General features: G+C 40.5%; 1 protein-coding gene across 10 annotated transcripts in view; it reads left to right on the top strand.

Annotated features, from left to right (window-relative positions):
* The window catches only part of Fhos (Formin homology 2 domain containing), a 292,809-nt gene that overhangs the window by 180,994 nt on the left and 91,802 nt on the right, over positions 1–20,013 (top strand). For all 10 annotated transcript variants that reach the window (XR_014441685.1, XM_083122315.1, XM_083122317.1 and 7 more), the window contains one exon: positions 13,284–13,342. Coding sequence is in view for 9 of the 10 variants with exons in the window: in XM_083122315.1 (XP_082978441.1) it covers positions 13,284–13,342 (59 nt within the window). In the remaining variant the exon portion in view is untranslated. The remainder of the gene's footprint in view (positions 1–13,283; positions 13,343–20,013) is intronic.

The following is a 20,013-nucleotide window of genomic DNA, read 5'->3' as shown; positions in this document are numbered from 1 at the left end:
GGAACTCAAAGTAAATAATCTGTTGGCCTATTTTTCAAAACTTTCTTCTTCTCTTATTCTTAATAATGCTCTCCTATCAGGATCGTGGCTTCTGAAGTAATCTTTTCAGGTACGATTCTGTGCTCTGCTTTTTTGTTTTGGCCGCTACGCGCCACATAATACCTTCTCGGAGACACCTCCATAAACAAGACATTACACCTTCTTTGAACAGGGGCGGAAAATAACTGTTAAAGTGCGAAATCGTTAAAATTATTCATTACTTTGCTTCTCACGCCCGAAGAGGTTAACAAAAGTACCATTAACTTATAAATTTTAATAAACCTGCAAATTTTGGGGAGAGGGAAATACCCCCTTGCCCCGTCAAGCAGGCATGTATTTAGAAATGTATTTCGGGGCGGTCTGAACCAAGTGTCTCGCAAATAATAATAATAAATAATCATGTAAACGGTTAAATTATAATAATAATAAATATTAAATTAATATTGTATTGCTATTATTACATTTATAAGTAAAAACGGGTGGTTAAGATCACAAAAATTTGTTCAAAAGCAACTGCGCTGGCAAGGAAATCAGTGCCAAATAGATAAAGAATTGAATATTTATTAAATATCAAGAAATAATGTTAGATCCGGTTGACGAAAATTAAAGTTTCAGATTAATATCTTTGGTACTGTCATTCAAAGTTTGGCGAAAAGAAATAACCATTGTTTAATGTTAGTACTTGGTAAGTCTTTCGGGTGGGGGGGGGGGGCAGAATCTTGGACTTCGCCCCTATACATCCTTGGCAGTGCGGTAGGATAGTTTAGTGTCAAGCGTCTCCCAATGAAATAATTATGTTGTTATTCAGTCATTGTACTACGTTAGCTTTTGTTTGCACACACCCACCCACACACACATCAGATTAATGTTAAATAAAGGAATTATAAAAACTAAATATTTACTGCCTTCAAATAAATTGAAACAAATAACCCTCGATTATACAACAAATGTTAAACAACGCATATTTTCATTATTTAGTTTTTTTGTACTTGGTAAGTCTTTCGGGGCTGGGGGGTTCGGGCCCCCCGGACCCCCCTAAAAACGACCTTGCCGCCAAGTTACGCCTATGACTGAATATTCAGCCACCACACACTCCTCCTGAACTAGCAGACATTAAAGTTTTGCATGAAAATCATCAACGGCAAAATCAGACCTGATTCCTTAATAAACCAGTTCAGTCTTCGAGCCACACGAGCAATGGAAATTCCTTGGATTCCACTACAAGGCTCTCCTTTCTACAATATACAACAAGGTACCATGTTTAGATGAAGAAAGTGAAATAACCAGTGACGCCCTTGGGAACGACTTACACAATTTCCAGAATTAGTTTTTCAAATATAAGAATTAACTTCGTACCCCGGCTTCGAATGATGTTGCACGAAATATTTATCATGTTTCAGTTGCTAACGAAACACTAAACGCACGTGGCTCGACGAATGAGAGAATAATCAAATAAATAAAGAGTCTGTCATTAAATTTCCAAACATTGCGAGAGTGTTGCTTTCTTCGCATCTCCTACCTTCCCTGCCACCTGGTTCCTGTCTGCAGGATCTGGTATTCCTGTCACGCAGGAACGTGGCTTCACTCTCATTGTCTGGCTTGTAGGAAAGAATACGCAGACTCATATTTGTAGGAATGTAGTCCCGTTGGCAACCGCACGGGTAAGCATTTTATACATCCTAAAACAACCTGCAAGTCGCAGTGCATTAAGGGGGAGGGAGGAACAAATGCGCTCCTTATTTTAAATTCGGGAGTAATTTATTCCCACGTGGCAACACTGTTTTTGGCTCGGTCATTGATAAAAGTGGTCGCTGTTGGATCGGCAGAACCGGTTTCCCCGTGATAGTTATGCGACGGACACGTGACCAGCGGGATCGGATACATTGCACCCGCTTGCGGTCCCCAGTGCTGGGGGCAAACTGCCTGCAGTGTTACCAGGTCAAGCTATGTGCACAGAAGATAACCCCGCTTTTTTTTTTTAAAGTGCATAAGAACTGTGTGTTGTGGTCATGCTTGTCTTTTTTTATTTCCACTGCATCGCAGAAAGTAAATTTAAAAAGAGTGAGAGGTTTTTACATGCTTTTGGCCTGTTAAACACATCCCCCATGATGGTTCTTTCACGATATTTGTTTCCCCCAATCCGGTATGCTGATTTCCTGAGCATTGCTGGACATGCAAGTTATGACTTGGTAGTCTAGTGGTCCTTCTAAAGACACCCGATCTCTCTTGTCCGCACAAGAATCTCACCGCCTACTTCATTCCACACATTACTTCCCACTATCTCCACTACTCCTCGATTCCGCATACAAATATCCATAGCTCTTTTAGCCTTTTTCTTTGGTATACAAACCTCCACCGCTCCTTTTCTTCCGTATACAAATCCCAACAACCTCATTTCTATGGCACACTGGTCCCACGGCCCTATTTCTTCCATGTACCAAACTAAGTCGCCCATTCATCCACACACTGGACTCCTGTGTACGAAATTAGAGGTGGTCGCAATCGCAAAATTGTATTTAGTTGGCGCCTCATTTCTTTGATTCTACTGAGCAGTCAGGGGGAAAAGAAGCTCTGGCTTGAATTGAACTCAATGTCGTAAAAAAAGTAAAACTAGATTGTGTCGGATGGCGAGGATGATAAAACATATTTCAATTTCCCCCAATTTTAGGAAACGCTTCTTGGAGAATGCTTCGCTTTATTACTGATCGATCTCGCCACCCAAATTCGCGGATTCCAGTCCCGGTCTGGGCATAGGTATTTCTGAGTGTTCCTTCATAAATTTCATCTAATTATCATTCTTCTTCATCGTCGCTATTAGCGAAAAGTGGAAATAAATCCATGTTAAATAAATATACAAGCACAAAAAATACAAGGCTTGCAATGGTAAACAAATAGACATCGCTACCTCTTCACAGAGTTCTTGTCTTGCTTCTGGGTATAATCATAGTCTCCAAAGGGACAAGATCGCTCACTTTGGGATTCACTAATCCATCCTCAAAATATAAATCTTGTGGTAAACTTATATTTGATATTCTGGTTTCCTTCTTTGTCTATATGTTACCCCTTTCCATCCCCGTTTCTCTTTTACTACTTCCTTTCCCTGCCTCTATTCTCCTTTTTTCCTGGTGACTTTTTCTTTTCTTCTCCGACTACCCCTCTCTCCTTCTGAGTACTACTCTCTTCCTTCTCTGACTACTTCTCCCTTCCTTCTCTGACTACTTCTCCTTTCCTTCTCTGACTACTTCTCCTTTCCTTCTCTGACTACTTCTCCTTTCCTTCTCTGACTACTTCTCCTTTCCTTCTCTGACTACTTCTCTCTTCCTTCTATGACTACTTCTCCTTTCCTTCTCTGGCCACTTCTTCCTTCCTTCTCTGACTACTTCTCCTTTCCTTCTCTGACCACTTATTCCTTCCTTCTCTGACTGTCTCCTTTCCTTCTCTGACCACTTATTCCTTCCTTCTCTGACTGTCTCCTTTCCTTCTCTGACCACTTATTCCTTTCTTCTCTGATGTCCTAGTTTTCTGTTCTGTCTTTCTCTCTATCGTTCGTTACCTCATTATTAGTTTCCCTCCTCTCGCACCAGATAACGCAAGGATTTGTATGGCTGACAGAGGCTGCGGCTAGCAATCCGTTAGCTTTTAATTACACGTCAACTATCCTCAACGCCTGTAAACATCCGCTTGGCGTTCTTGCGTGCATCCTCCTATAGCAGTTATAACGCCTGTCAAACCTTTAATTACTTTTGCGTGCAATGTTAATTTAAAAATTTGCAGTCTTCTCTCTGCAGCTCATGTTTGGATTACTTGCTTTTGTGTGTGTCGTGTGTTGGATGCAGGGCGGGATTTAGGTAATGTATTGTAATTGAATACGCACCGTGCCTATGGGCATTCATGCTCGAATTCACAAGCATATACGAGTGCAAATGGGTCATCAAGGACGCTCTTCCTCGAACGGCTTCTATGAAACCACAGGTATTAGAGGTCGACAAACGTGTGGCTACTGAAACCGCAGATGGGAAAATACCTTAAGTCAGTGGCGTGCGTAAGAAGTTTGGTGGATGGCGATTGTAGCCCCTGCCTTTGGCCCAAGCAAAACAACGTTAGGTCATTGAAAAAATATTGACTGGCTTCGATCTCCTGTGAAAGTACATTGTACGAGGGAGGATCAAATGAAAATCTTAAAAGTGCAATAAATGCTAGAATGTAACAATGAAAAGGAAATCGTACCACTTATTTTTCAACGTAGTCCCCTTGACGTTCAATGCAAGTATTCCACCGTTTCGGAAGTGCATGGATACCACGGTGGAAGAATTCTTTTGATCGAGATTGTAGCCACTCGTGCACCGCATTTTTCACCTCTTCATCACTATTGAAATGTTTGCCGCACGTAGCTTCTTTGAGTGGTCCAAACAAATGAAAGTCACTGGGGGCAAGGCCTGGTGAATAGGGTGGATGAATGAGACACTCAAATTTGATGTCATCGATAGTCTCAACGGTCAAACGGGCAGTATGCGGTCGGGCGTTGTCATGCTGTAGGAGTACTCCTGAGGACAAAAGTCCTTGCCGTTTACGCCTGATGGCAGGGCGAAGTTCATTTTTCAGCATGTTTGAATACGAGGCACTGGTTACTGTCACTCCTTTGTCCATGTACTGTTCCAAAATTATTCCCTTAGAATCCCAGAAGAGAGTGAGCATGACCTTTCCTGCTGATGGTTGAGTGAGATTTTGTTTTGGTTTCGGCGAAGAGCTATGCCGCCATTCCTTGCTCGCTTTCTTGGTTTCTGGTTGATGATAGTGAACCCAGGTCTCATCGCCTGTAACAATCCTGTCCAGAAATGCATCACCCTCGGTGTTGAAACGACGTAAAAGTTCTTCACAGGCGTCGACGCGACGATCTTTCAATTCAGCGGTCAACTGACGTAGGACCCATCGTGCCGATACCTTATAGAAATTCAGAACATTATGCACAATGTGTTGAGCTGAACCAAAGCTCATATTCAATATTGTTGCGATTTCTTTCAGGGTAATACGCCTGTTGTCCTTTACAAGCTGTTCCACTAGCGCAATGTTGTCGTCGGTCACTACGCGGTGAGCCTGTCCCGGTCGAGGAGCATCCTCCACAGATGTTACACCACTTTTAAACTTCCTACACCACTCGTATACTTGCTGCAGGGACAAACACGAATCACCATACTTTGCTGCCATCCTGCGGTGAATTTCAATTGGTTTCACACCTTCACTACTCAAAAACCGGATCACCGAACGCTGTTCTAATGCTGTGCATGTGGACAGTGGGGCGGCCATCTTGAAACTGCTCCTGTGCTGGCGCTTGTTTGACTAGACTCTTCTGCCACCTACTGAAGAAAGAGAATACTGTTAGAAACAATATTGCCAACTTTCATTGCAATACCACAACATTTGAAATTTATAATAAACTTTTAAGGTTTTCATTTGATCCTCCCTCGTACATACATTTGGATCCCACTTTCCCAGTTCCGATGTGCCTATATGCAAGTAAACTAACTCTGTAGCCTTCTTAAACCCGAAGGTTTATGGCTGCTGCAACACAAGCTTTCCATCTGTCCCTCTCCTGGGCAAGATTAATGCAATCTTTTAGGTCCATCTCAACGTTATCCCTCAATCTTCGTCTTGGCCTTCCTATATGCAAGTAAAATGGTCTGAAAAAACGTTGGCAACTTTTTCTCTACACAAACAGCAGCTTCCTTCTTCTACTTCTACTATTGCATTCTCTATTGGTTTTCGTCAATGGATATTTGTTCTTAACGTATAAATAGGCGGTAAAGATAAAGCTATTCCACCAATGAAAATGCGACACCTAGATCCTGAATTACTCGGTGGCAAGTTTCGGCCTCCGCCGTAGAGTTAGTCCATACACATAACGCCAAGCACAGAAGCGAGTACTGTAGGATCTAAGTGTCCCATTTTTATTGCTGCTAACTGTACACTTCATCGCACCGTTAAGGGACATAGGGATGTGGAGGGAGGCTTCCACATGTTCTTTGTTTCTTCTGTAGTAGAGGTTACGTGATTTACACCATGCTCCAGCAGCTTTTTTGATCGATCAACTTTCCTTTAGGGCTGAGCCGATACCCGATGCATCAGACTAAATTCTTCCTTAGACTTCGCACTGAAATGTTGCTCCCAAAGTTGTTACTTTAGTTCAGCATCAGGCTACGAGAACCTATAGGTACTTCATACTTCAATGTCTGGCAATGTAAGATATGTAAAATGATTCGTGCTGCGAAGCTAGATGTCTTGGATTTAAGCCATTTTTTGTGGCCCACGAATGTCGCCAGGTATTCATTTACACTCATAATCGCATTAAGTTGGCGCAGTACGAAATTTATTGATCAAATAAATGTAAGGAACTCATACTCCAATATTCTGAAAATATCCAATTGTCTTTGCTCGTGCGTTAAAAAGGATTAAAAACAAATGTTTGTAAGGATCTGAATTACACAGTCTCCAAAAAGAGCATCTTGATATAGTCAGGCGTCGAACTATACAAATTGCAACAGCTAATTTCGTACACTTTTCTAAACTCACTGTAGGTCTGCGTAACTTATCTGTGTCTTGGAAACTTGGCGGAGAAAGTGGCGAACTAAATGTAACTACTTACCCCCTCTCCCCTAAAGATTTTAATCATGCTGCGACATTGCCCAGAAGCAAGGCCATTGCCAAAAGTCAGTTTCTTTTGCCAACCGTAACACGCACACGAGAAAGCTGGACTCTCGTGCAGTTGACACATTCGCCAGCAGCCCCAGCGGAGGAAAAAAAGGCTTGTTTACTTTCATGGCACAGCTTCCTGTGTTTGTCACGATGCCCGCTGGAGGACAGAACTGGAGGGCGTCGTAGAAATCTGGACAACTCCTTGCCTTTTGGAGAAGGCGGGGAGGCAGCCATCATCTCCGGCATAATGCAAGAAGTGAAGGTGGCTTTTGGCAAGAGAGTTCCGTATCGATTGTCGTGGGAAACGTAACTTTTAGTAGGTTTCCCGGCCTCCAGATTTCCTATATGGAACGGCGGATGACCTGCTTCCTCGTTTTCCTCGACAGCTGCCGGTGAGAACAGACACGGTAGCGTCGTCGAAGAGGCAAGTGCCGCGGTGTCCTCAGAGATGTCTTCCTGGATCCTGGACGGTCCGTGGATTTACGGGACCTGCGATTCCTACCTGTTGAACATCAAGTGTGGCTCCGTGGCCCACAAGGACCCCAACTTGCTGCTGGCTCTAGAGAACGACTGCACCCATGGACCTCTGTGTTATTTCTGCAGGTACTAATTTCTTGATGGGTGTTTTTTTTCAATGGCCTTCCAGTGCATGCTAAGGTTGTAAAGGAATATGAGAGTTATTTTATTGCTGTGTGCAGAGTCATGGTCAGGGCCACTGTAATGGAAATAGACTAGCATGTAATAACGGACGGCCTCCTATTTCTCTCTCTCTCTCTCTCTCTCTTTCTCTTTCTTTTATGCGCTTTTTGTATGTCTTCTGTTAAGGCCTTTGGTTGGTTGCTTTCCCTGTGATCTAGACATTTGAGATTGCTTCTTGCCACCGTAGCAAACCACGCAGAGATTGAATGCTTTAAAATAAATTATAAGCAGATATACCGTCAACACTTCGTCTTTGAGTGTAACTTCGTCATGAGTATTAAACGTGTGAGGCATGTGAAGATGATGACTGATTGTATTGTCTATGTTTTGTAACGAAACATCTTGCTCTTTGTTTCCTTATGATACATGTTCTGAACTTGTTTTGTTTTCAAGCATGTTGTAAGATTTCAATGTTTAAAAAGCAATAAAAAATTAAAAGAAAATAAGAATAAAAGATACACAAATGTCACTAGTATGACAAGAGGATATATTTTGCAATTCATACCATTTTGCGTGACGATATTACCTCTTCATGGTCTTAATTTTGACCTGGTAGGAACGTAAGCAGAGATGACGAAGTTACCCCATTTTCTGGGGTAACTTTGTCACGAAAATGCTGACTTATTTGCCCCCTTTAATATTTTGTAATTCTTTTGTATTCCTTCAGTACATTTGTAAAGGACAAAGTGTTCCTCGCGTATAATTTTCGTGTTGTCACTCGCCACGGATTTTGCAGGGCATATTACCCCGTTTGACGGTACTTTGCTCAGAATTCGGAATATCATATCGGTTTTTCGAAAGGAGAAGAATTTTCGCAAATAGCTTTGCTGATATGAGCCAAAGAATGAATTGTGATTAGATACAGTGACAAACGCTAAAGAGAATAGAAGAACATCGTAGAATTTATTTTTAGCATGTGCCTATGCAGCTGTACATATCTTGCAGTAAAATCACATTTTTTAGATTAAATTCCTCTCTTTGCTCCCCTCTTACACTCTTTTTCCTGACTTATGTGAGAAGTTCCTAGAATCCTTTTCTACACTTCTCCTCTCGGCCCTAACCTCTTAGAAACCATCCACATTATTCCCCTAATTTTGGATTAAAATAGGTTACTAATAACAGCATAACGCAGGTGATGGCGGGGGCAGAGCACGAACCTCAGGTCCCGGGAAGTTAACAAATATACCCTTGTAAATTTTAATAAACAAGGAAATTTGGGTGAGAGCGGTTGCCCCCTTTACTTTCCAAAGCTACGCCTTTCGTCCACGCCTTTGCCTGCGGTGGCACATTTGAGTCGATCCCTTGACGTGTTCTACCATTCAGGCGTAAGTGGTGGTTTGGTATAGTCGTTGTTGTGAAAAAAAATAGTATTTATTACTATTATTATGTTAGCTTTAGATGTGGGGGCGGGGGGGGGGGTGAAGCCTGAATGGATCCTGCAAATGAGCAAAGGCTTTTACATATGCAGGGCCTTCAATTTGTTTTCAAACATTTCAAGTTATTAGATTGAAATATGTGGGAATTAAAGTTTGGTACATTTTTCACCCATATCCATCAAGGAAGCAGTCGTAAATCGAGACGAGACCGAGACAAGTATGTACGATACGAGACTAATCCGAGAGACTACCAAGTCTCGCCTCGATACCATCCCTAACACATACTACCAGTACCATTCTCTATTTTATCACTACCTACATTTTCTTCTTTCGCTTTGATGATCAGACAGACCGTCAAGGAAAATGCCATTGAAAGGAAAAGCCGCAAAATGCACCTGTGTTAATTAGCATCAATTTGCTATGCGCATATTTTAAATGGGTCAAGTGCTTCGCTCTGCATTGAGAAAAAAGAATTCTTGATCGTCCGCCGGAAAACGAACTGGTTTTGTTACTTTTTGCACAAGACGAAAAGAAGAGCGGTTGATGCGATGGTGCCTGGAATGTGAGGAGAGCCCCTGCAGGTTTACTCTCGTTTTCAAACTTAAGAATTCTCCCATTCGATGCCAGAGTGTGTCTACTTCCCGGGAATTTCTGGAAGTTAGGGAATCATTAGCATCGGGAAATAAATGTGATTTATACGTGAATTTTCTTCATAAACGTGAAAACTTAAATCTACTGAGACACTTCATTCTAAATAGTTGCAAACAAAACATTCATGAACATTATAATTTATGTACATCAGTGCTGATTCGTGATTTGCCAAATAATCAATACACTTATAGACATGCTTATCTATTAGACAACCTATCTTCTCTTCCTAGAAAAGATAACTAATCAATCCTGTTTTCAATTTTCCATTTGCTCCTGTCGCATTTGTCAGGGAACAAACTGTATTTTCCAACTGCCGAGAATGTCCGAGACGAGATTGTCCTTTTCTCCTGTCGAGAATATCAGAGGCGAGACTGTCTTTTCTTCCTGTCGAGAATATCAGAGGTGAGACTGTCGTTTGCTCCTGTCGATAACATCAGAGGCGAGACTGTCGTTTGCTCCTGTCGAGAATATCAGAGGCGAGACTGTCGTTTGCTTCTGGCGAGACTGCCGTTTGTTCCTGTCGATAATATCAGAGGCGAGACTGTCGTTTGCTTCTGTCGAGAATATCAGAGGCGAGACTGTCATTTGCTCCTGTCGAGAATATCAGAGGCTAGACTGTCGTTTTCTCCTGTCGAGAATATCAGAGGCAAGACTGTCGTTTGCTCCTGTCGATAATATCAGAGGCGAGACTGTCGTTTTCTCCTGTCGAGAATATCAGAGGCAAGACTGTCGTTTAATCCTGTCGATAATATCAGAGGCGAGACTGTCGTTTGCTCCTGTCGATAATATCAGAGGCGAGACTGTCGTTTGCTTCTGTCGAGAATATCAGAGGCGAGACTGCCGTTTAATCCTGTCGATAATATCAGAGGCGAGACTGTCGTTTGCTCCTGTCGAGAATATCAGAGGCGAGACTGTCGTTTAATCCTGTCGATAATATCAGAGGTGAGACTGTCGTTTGGTCCTGTCGAGAATATCAGAGGCGAGACTGTCGTTTGCTCCTGTCGAGAATATCAGAGGCGAGACTGTCGTTTGCTTCTGTCGAGAATATCAGAGGCGAGACTGTCGTTTAATCCTGTCGATAATATCAGAGGCGAGACTGTCGTTTGGTCGTGTCGATAATATCAGAGGCGAACTGTCGTTTGCTCCTGTCGAGAATATCAAGAGGCGAGACTGTCGTTTGCTTCTGTCGAGAATTACAGAGGCGAGACTGTCGTTTGCTCCTGTCGAGAATATTAGAGCGGACTCTGATTTTTGCTCCTGCCACGAATGGTACAGGCGAGACTGTCTTTTGCTGCCATCGAAAATGAAAAATCCATTACTCATACACATATGTAACTACAACTATAGTTCCTAAGCATGCCAGAGTGATATGAGTTTGCAAAAATTAGAATGCTTCTACTAAATAGAGTTTGTGAATATATGTGGGGCACTGAAAGTGAAAATAAAGTAACAGAACTGCCCTTCTTAATACACTATGTATAATATATGGTTAATTTCCGTTGCTTTTCTGTGCGATAGGGATGATGGGCGATAATGAGATGATAAGGATGATGGAACAAACACAATGAGTAGGGACATTGAATTTTCGCGATGCTCGAAATCGCGAAATGTGAAAAAAATATACAATTTTGAACATTCTGCACGTAACTACACCCCCAATGATGAAATATGCATGAGTTTTATTCGCGAAGTTATGCGAAATGTGTGCTTTTTCACGAAATGAACGCCTTTTCGCGAAATAACTGTGAAATATCATCAAATTAAGTAGAAAACAAGCAAAAACCGGCAATCGAGGTTGTGCACGCAAACTGTCCATTTGTAACGAAACGTTTGCATAAGGTTTCCTACCACTTGCAGCTGAAGAACGTTTTATCTTCGATCACATCAGGAAGACGCTGCAAATTTGGATTTCCCATGCACATAATCTCAGTTCGAAAACTTCGCTCCCTGCCAAGCTGCATTTCTTTCTTCTCCCGAATGTCTACTCAACTTCCAGTTTCATTGAACTTGCTAGCTGTAGCAGCGATAAGATTAGTCTGTTCCCGCACATCAAGGGAAACAATGGTGTCATTTGTGTTCAGTCATGAATTAATTTTGTTTATCATCATGTGATTTTCAACATGTGTTTGTGTATGTGCAGTAGTGATTATTTTATTTGTTGAACAGCAAGGATATTATCCTTTAAATATATACAATGAAAATATCACTTGAGATATGCAATTTAGAAATGAAGTGATTTTGTGTTGATGTTTTCTATTTGGTTGGACAGCTAAGTCCTTTTGTATGTGTACAGTATATAAAAATGAAGTAGTTTATCAATTTTTAGCTCATTTGTATGTTGTTTCCTCTCATGATGAAAAAGTATGTACCAATTATTTTTTTTCACCGCTGGTATATACCGCTGATCAAACATTTTATTTACCGCTCTCCTCAGTTTTTATTTACCATAAATTTGTCTCCCTAACAATGAGATAGATATACATGACTACTCGCAGAACGCGTTACATAAACCGTGGTCTGGCAGTTTGCCATGCCTCATGTATATTGTTTATCTTATGCCGCTTTTCTGCTATTCGCGAAGACGAAGGTCAGTGATGATTACATAAATTGATGAAGGGACATTCACAAAGAACACCCATGCCGGAACTCGAACCCAGGGACTTCGGTGGGAGATCAAAAGTCCGACATCGAGCTGCCTGATAGGATAGCCCAAGATTTAATTAACTCATCATCCACCCCATCACTTAAATTGTCATGGATGTGAAAAAGCGACGCACTGCAATTACAATAGTGACGTGGCGATATATAAACAAGATACCTGCACTTTCTTTTAAAAGGCGGTTTCCCCCGAGTAACGGTTCTCAGTTTCCTTACTTACTGCACCCTACTTGAATCTGTAGGTTGGTAAAAAAGCATTCTATTTATTCGGCGCCCTCAAGGAAAAAAGCGCCCAGAGCGGTCGCCCAGTCTGCCTGACGTCTCTGCGTGCATGCGAACGCAAGCCTACAGGTTAAGGTGAAGTGAAAATCTGTTTATTTTTTTCCTTATTAAAAGTAGGAAGTTTCTTATTCTCATTATTTTCACAATACGTATCATTATCTTAAAAAGGTGACAGCTACCTGTTGGCCGTGCTCTGGTTTAGTTTTCCGTCAGACAAATGTTGACGTGTAAGTGTAAGTGTAAGTGCAAATATATAATTTTTATACAGTGGTAAAAAAAATAGAAACATGTAAATGTCGAGTGAATATACTTTAATAACACATGTTTCAGAAGCGAAAACAGTTGTATTCCTTAGACACAGAAACTAGAAATGCATTAAACCAAAGTTGACACGTTATTTTGGTTTCCTCAAAATGATCGTGTTTGATCTTTTCAGTTGGTGCATTTTCAGTGCATTACGGTGAGCAGCAGCTGATGAAAGTACCCTTTGAGGCATTTTCCCGTGTATTTCGATGCACCAGAATGCATCATTAGTAGCACTGTAATGTGTTACTGGAATCAAAACATTACATTCATATGTGTGTCATTTGACATGTTTTGGGTTCTGTGTGTACGATTGTTACTTTTTAAAGTTAATATTACTGTAAATTAGTTGCTTATAAAAGTTAATTACGTAACAATAATTTTTAAACACATTCCAAGTAGCTTATAATTATTCACATGTCGAATAATTGTTGTACACTTTTGTCAATAACATATCTATCTATCTTTATTACTTGTGCATAAAGTGGACTTGTTGAATTGAATTGTTGTTTCAACTCTTTTGATTAGCTTAATTGTGTGAGTGATGAAACATATGTATTAAAATTGTTTTTTCCTTCTTTCCAGTAGAAAGAATTCGATCGTGCTTCGAACACAACTCTCGGTTCGAGTGCATACGATAATCGGTAAGTACAACATTTTTTAAAAATCTTTTAGTTGTAGATGTTGTCCACGTATGATTGTAAAATGTGCTTTTTGGAAATTACTTTGTGAAAGTAACAGAGTTACATTTTACTTTCTCAGGAAGCTACTCGGATACAGTTACTATTTTCGAAATGTAAATCAGTCAAAGTTCTTTTGTTAAGGAAAGCAACTCCGTTAACTACAAAAAGTAACTTACTTGTAATGCGTTATATTTGTACGTTAATGTCCACGTAAATAGTTACTTCCAAACGTTGGAATGCGTAAGCTGCAGCAGCAGGAGTATCTTAACGGAAACACAATAGATGGTAGACACGAAAGAGTTTTTATTTTTTGACGCTACTGAAGGACATGAACACTTTTTACACTATGGAAGGGGATGTTGCGATAATTTGTTGTTGATTTTTGGACATCGCGTTGTTTGAGAATGACTAATACACGAGTTGTAAAACGCAATGACAATTCGTGAACAAAAAATCGCTAATGAAACAGAGAACCCTCGGGGGGGAAAAAAAAACTTTTGGATAGGAAATGAATTATTCGTTTCGTAGTTTTTATTATTTTAATGCTTTGTTATAGTTACGGTTAACAATAACAATACTAATATCCGCAGCCTGAGGGAAGTGTTTCCGCGAGGCCCTCCTCTCTGCGACGGCTGCGAGCACTGTTGCCAACTTAGCTCTTTTGGATCCAGATCTGACTCTTTCGTGCACTCGTTTGGCTGTGAACTATGGCACCCGCCCCCCTGCCCCACTATGATGCCATCACTGGCTCCGGCTTACATAGACAACTTCTGTCATAATGTCATAGTAAGTATACATTTTGCACGTGACGTGATATTGTTATATTGGCTGCATCTTCCCACCCCCTGTTACATCCCAAGCTACTGTTCTTTATAGCGCCTTGGCTGACGTGAAGATGACATATTTGTTATCCGGGAATACTTTATTTTCGATGTCATACGACCATCGGCGGATTATTGAGATGGGTGATGCCGCCAGTTCAAGACGGTGAAAACTAAGAATAAATTGTCATCACTTCAAAGTTAATGGTAATAGCAGCACCTGTTTTCTTACCTCTGCGCAGTGGCGACTCGTGACTTTTTCGGATATAGGAAGAAGTTATGGTAAACCGAGGAAGCGTTTGAAAAATGCGTTCAATTAAATTCACACGTATCGCTTGTACTATCCATTGCATTTAGAATGTTAGCTGCAGGCCCATGCTCAAGGTATGGCAAGGGGCCATTGCTCCTCACTTTGAACTATGAAATATTTAAGTGTGAACCTATAACAACCGACGAGAATAACATTGAAGATATTTCAGATTTTGCAAGAATTTCGATTTCCTTCCCCTTCCCTGTCGTCGTGTGGAGTGAGGATAAAAAGTGCTGCTTAAACTCTGAAATTATGCTAAATGCTTCTAAATTGTGCTAGGATTTATTATTAATGACTTTTTTTTTCGGATAATTGTTAATTCTGCATCTAATTTTCTAGAGTTTTCAACTTGCGTTACTTATTCTTAACAGTTATGTAGGCCTAATAGTGTAAATTTTCCCCCAAATTGTTTAAAATCGTGCAACAAACGACATGGGTTCAACACAGAACTTAAAAAAGGTTTGAGAAAATTGTTTACCTCCACTTTCTGCCGATTTCCTACCATAAAATCTCCTGACGAACTAAATCGGGCAGGATGAAGGAATTTTGGAGGATGGATCGTGGCATGGTTGTAGAGAAGCTTGCCACTGGATCGGCATACTCACTTTCGTTTGAAACATGTCCGCTGGTGAAGTAGAAATAAGATTTGGACATATTATTTCTATTTCCTGAAAACATATTCCATTTAATTCGATTTCCCTCTCCCAGGGACTGCCATTTGCAGTTTATGTTAGATTTTACCATTATGCCAAAAGCAGGGTCCTAAGTGTCAAGAAAGATCAAATTGTGCTTGGTTTAGTGCCATTTTGCTGGGATTGGCATCGCTGATTGAGGAAAATACTTGCTGGTTCCTCGGTCCTCGCCGATCTTTGCAACCTCGCCGCCCCTCCTTCACTGCCCCTTCCACCCCTCACCCATCTGTCTGTAGGATGACCGCCGATGTTCCTCAGCAAGCGACAGAAAGCCTATTCTTTGGGCTACTGCTGTTGCGAGCGAAAGCAGTCAACTCTTGACAGTAGCTAATCTAGTCAATTGTACGTACATTGCACTCATAATTTTATAACACGCATTAAACTCCTAAAAAGCAGAGAACTCGAAATAAGTACAAATGAACTGTAGGAAGTTCCTCACTTCCTACATGGAGGAATCGCCCCTGCCTCTGCATCCACTTCATATGCCCCGTCTCCCAAAGAAAAATCTAATTCGCACATTTACGAAAAGTGAATGCAGCAAGCATTCAAATGTATTACAAGTAGTTTGTGATGTATTATACGTTGCTACTGACTAAAGTGAATCTGGTCTTGAGTGTGGAAGGTTAGGCACGAAGCGCCCTGAAAACATGGTGGATCGCGCGTCAGACGGAAACGCCAAGTCATGGAAACAGGTTTTTTAGCATAAGGAATCTGGATGAGGTTCGTGGGTGCTGAACTGGATTATCGGATACCGGAGGAGTATTTTTAACTTCTGTGAAAGGCGAGATTCACGATTTGTTAGTCCCCGTGGGGAAAACATTGTTTGGCAGCTGCTCGCGAACTCAAGTCTTCATACAGTCCGGATAAAAAAAACTTGATCTTTCTTAGAAACGAAACACGAAAGTAAACATTGTCAGTGTATGTTGATATTTACGTGCCATGGACTATAGTTTGGTATCACGTAACTGGTACCTTTTTTTTTAAACTCAGTGTTCGAATTGCAGAATTTGTAGAAGGAAGGTACTTCAGAAATTCCACACACTATTTCCATTGCAATAACAACAATGAAGTGTACCATTTAAGTGGAAAAAATCCTTTTTAGTCGTAAAAATATATTTTTGTGTAATATTTCCACTTTTCCATAAAACATTTGGTATGCTGGTAGTATAATTAGCACTTTCTTACCTTGGTCCTCCGGGACACAAAAAGTTACAATTATTTGACTACAATAACACAATCAAGCGCATGAAATATTGATTCACGTACCTACATCAGAATAAATTCGCGCCAAGAGCAATGGACAGAACAAGAATGAATGAGAAACAGCTCTATCCCGCTAGATTAATGAAACTAAAAGTAAAAGTTAATCAGTTGCTCAGATCGAACACGATCATTTCAAACACACCTAGTGCAGGCAATCATGTTTTGTTCTAATGAATGAACTGGCTTGGACTGAGTTTACCAAGGCAATGCAGGCAAATGAAACAATTGTTAGTTAAAACAAATAACAGCACGTAACAGTTGCCTATACGATTTCGGTAATGTGTAGAGCCCGGATTGGTATGTAATTACATATTCTATTTCTTTCTAGATACATACCTTGAACAGGAAAATGTCAACGAATTATATAACTGACATGAATTTGTATAAGTTTAATGTTATATGTTTTTACATATTTGCCAGGATATTACATATTTTACATGTTTGCTAATTTACTTTGCATGAAACAACATATTTCGGTAATTTTTTCCTATCTTGATCCTTTTTCCTGTATTTCCGATCTCTGAAACATGAAGGAAATTTGAAACTCATATATTATATTTTCTACTCAATGAGATGCATAGTGCTTACGGTCACCTAAATTTGACTTCGAAGTCGAAAGACAGGCTGGAAAAAAAAGAACGGGAACTGTTATTCATCGAAAGATTCTGGAGTCCCCTCGCTTCTTACTACATATTTTCGTTTCGCTTTTAGCTGTAGGCAAAACGCCTAGAAGCTTGGCATCGGTGGAGAAGAAAGCTACTTTCCTGTACGTACCGAGTTACACAATATGTTCCCTTGTACAAAAAGTACCAAAGTAGCTATGTATGGTATATTCATTCAATTGTTCTTTCTGGAGATGCTTTTTTTTTTTTAAGTTTGTTTCGAAAGTTACAAAGTTACATATTTACATAGTCTACAATAATTTATGATGTGAAAAGTCATGAATAGTTGGACAAAATTGGTTTCTTTAATACTATATCCACGTTGCTGTGCTTTTTTGAGTTTATAAATTTTATACAAATTTTAATTTGAACAACATAGGTCATTAAAATTTTGTTGACTATGTTCAAATAAATTAAATATCTAGCAGAACTCTTCAAATTGCTAGGATACTCGATTATTATTAATGTTACATATTTTTTGATACTACATATTTAGCTACATATCCTTTTGATAATACATATATAGGTACATATTTTATCAATTATTGTTACATATTTATGTACATATTTTGTACTTTGATATTACATAAAAATCCGGGGTCTAGTTATGTGATGCCAATCCAAAAAGTAACAGGTTACCAAATGACACTGGCGGGAGTTAAAATACGCGACCAATCGGGGTTGGGGCAAACACTCAACCATTGATAAAAATATAGCACAATAAAAATGGCCTCTGCTTCGGAGGGAACGCTTTGGCAAGTCTATTTCCGCCCGAATGCAACCGGAAAACAGCGCGTGGTTCCTTGAACTCTCGTCGAGAGAAGATGCGTCCGCCATGGCTGCGGTCCAAAACGTGATCCCCAGTCGAGAGACCTTCTTGAAAGGGATCCAGTCGCACGCTTCCTTGCGAGGGTTCGATATCTGGAAGGTTACTCTGCGGGCTGGAACGCGGCCAGGAATGAGTCAAAGACCTACAAAACCCCTTCCCAAAGGTGCAGAGGTCTCGCAACCAAGAGCAGGCAGATGTGCTACGGTGGCTGATTTGCAAGGCATTTTGTTTGAGAGTGCCATATTTTGAGATCAGGCTCCTGTGTGCAGTTGTGTCTGTTGAGAGAGAGAGAGAGACGAGTGGGATGGAAGGAGATTGAGAGTGGGCAAACATTCCTTCTTGAAATTTGTAGAATTCTGTCTTTCTAGCAGAAATAGAAAGATGGGGAAACTTGTACAGTGCAAATTACAAGTCTTCTTGAAACTTGTGTGGCTCTGTTTTATAGCCGCTACTTTGAGTCCAGGTTTGAAAAAAACCATTTTAAAACACAGCGGGTTTTTCATTAACTTTGGTATTTCATTGATTTCAGAAATGAAGGAACGTCATAGAGGTGTACACTAATGAAAATTGCATTTGAGATTCTTAGAATGCGATCACGACTGTCATTATAACTCGAGATTATTTTTGCTATCTTAAATGCACAACACATGTAATATTGAAATGAAGTAGAATGAAATATCAGAGCTCAGTGCACCAGTACAAACGTTTAATCATTATTAAGAAGTTACATAGGCCTGTATTAAGCTGTAGATTCTGCAGGTACTTTAGACAAAAGATTCCAATATGTATGTTGAACCAGGGGTACCCATCCCCCCCCCATGGCCCATGATGCACTCGCCTCAAAAGGTAGAACATCCCCCCTTCGTTTATGCCGAATTAATTACTCAAATTATTTTTGTCACAACGTTTTCTCATTTAGATCATTCGGCGCCCATGGCCGACTCCCGCTGCCCCTAGCTACAGCTCTAAACTCGAGGAAACTAAAAAAGCAGATAATGCGAGTGAAGCAAGCAAGAAAATTTTACAAAATGAATTTTTATTTGCATAAAATTTGAAATCGAAGGGGTAATTTCTCCTCTGTGCCTCCCCTGCAGGTGCCCTTGGCTGTCAATGTTTGTCCCCCTTGCTACCCTAGAATTGACTTCCGTCGAAGGTTGGGGGGGGGGGGACAATGACGCCCTGCCCCCCTGTGGTTGCGTCACTGTATAATGCAGACATATTTAAGCAATATATGTTTACTTTAGATACTTTAGGCTCACTGCCATTGTTAGTCAACCTTATTCTGCACAGTTTGTGTGCTCGACTAACCTTGTTATAATGTGCATACCACGCCCCCCCCCCCTTCATCCATACCGATTCTAAATGCATAAGAGGTGGAGTTTCATTTCAACCCTATAGCCGCGATCACCACAGGTAGGTAGAAACTATATATAATTATCCAAAACTAAAAATCAATAACAAGTCAAATCAAATGATACGACCCCCCCCATTTTTGTGTGAAGATATATACAATTGGTATAAAATTTTGTAATAGTGGGTAGGTTGAACGGCAATTACAAATGTGAATTACTACATGTATTCAGATTTTATTTATAAAAGCTCGACAAAACCCAATCAAACCCGAAAAAAACCCAATTAAACCCGAAAAACCCCAATTCAAACCCTGACAGATAGGCTAATCGGTACTGAACGTACGGTTGAAACGGAATGCGAACCACTGTACCATGTATCCCCTCTGGGAATCGAACCCTGAACCCGCGTATTTCGAAGGTCATGGATATTCTTGGCAGACAATTGTCCTTAAAACCTATGTCGCGTCATTTCATCTATGTTGAAATGACTCCACAGTTTTCTCTGCTTTTACCCTTGAGAGTACTTCTTCCTTACTTTCTCCACCCACGATACATTCAAGCTTTCTGCATTACTGTCGCTTTTCAAGCGCTTCCTGTCTGGTTTTATTCAGCAGTTGCCGAAGTTCCACACTGCACAAACACGTTTTTACGCATCTTTTCTTCATATTTGCGATTCTTTTCTTCCAAGGGATTATCCTGCATT

The sequence above is a fragment of the Lepisma saccharinum genome, chromosome 5 (genome assembly GCF_977018435.1).
Source record: "Lepisma saccharinum chromosome 5, izLepSacc3.1, whole genome shotgun sequence".
Classification (NCBI taxonomy): domain Eukaryota; kingdom Metazoa; phylum Arthropoda; class Insecta; order Zygentoma; family Lepismatidae; genus Lepisma; species Lepisma saccharinum.
This window is presented reverse-complemented; position numbering and strand designations above follow the sequence as displayed.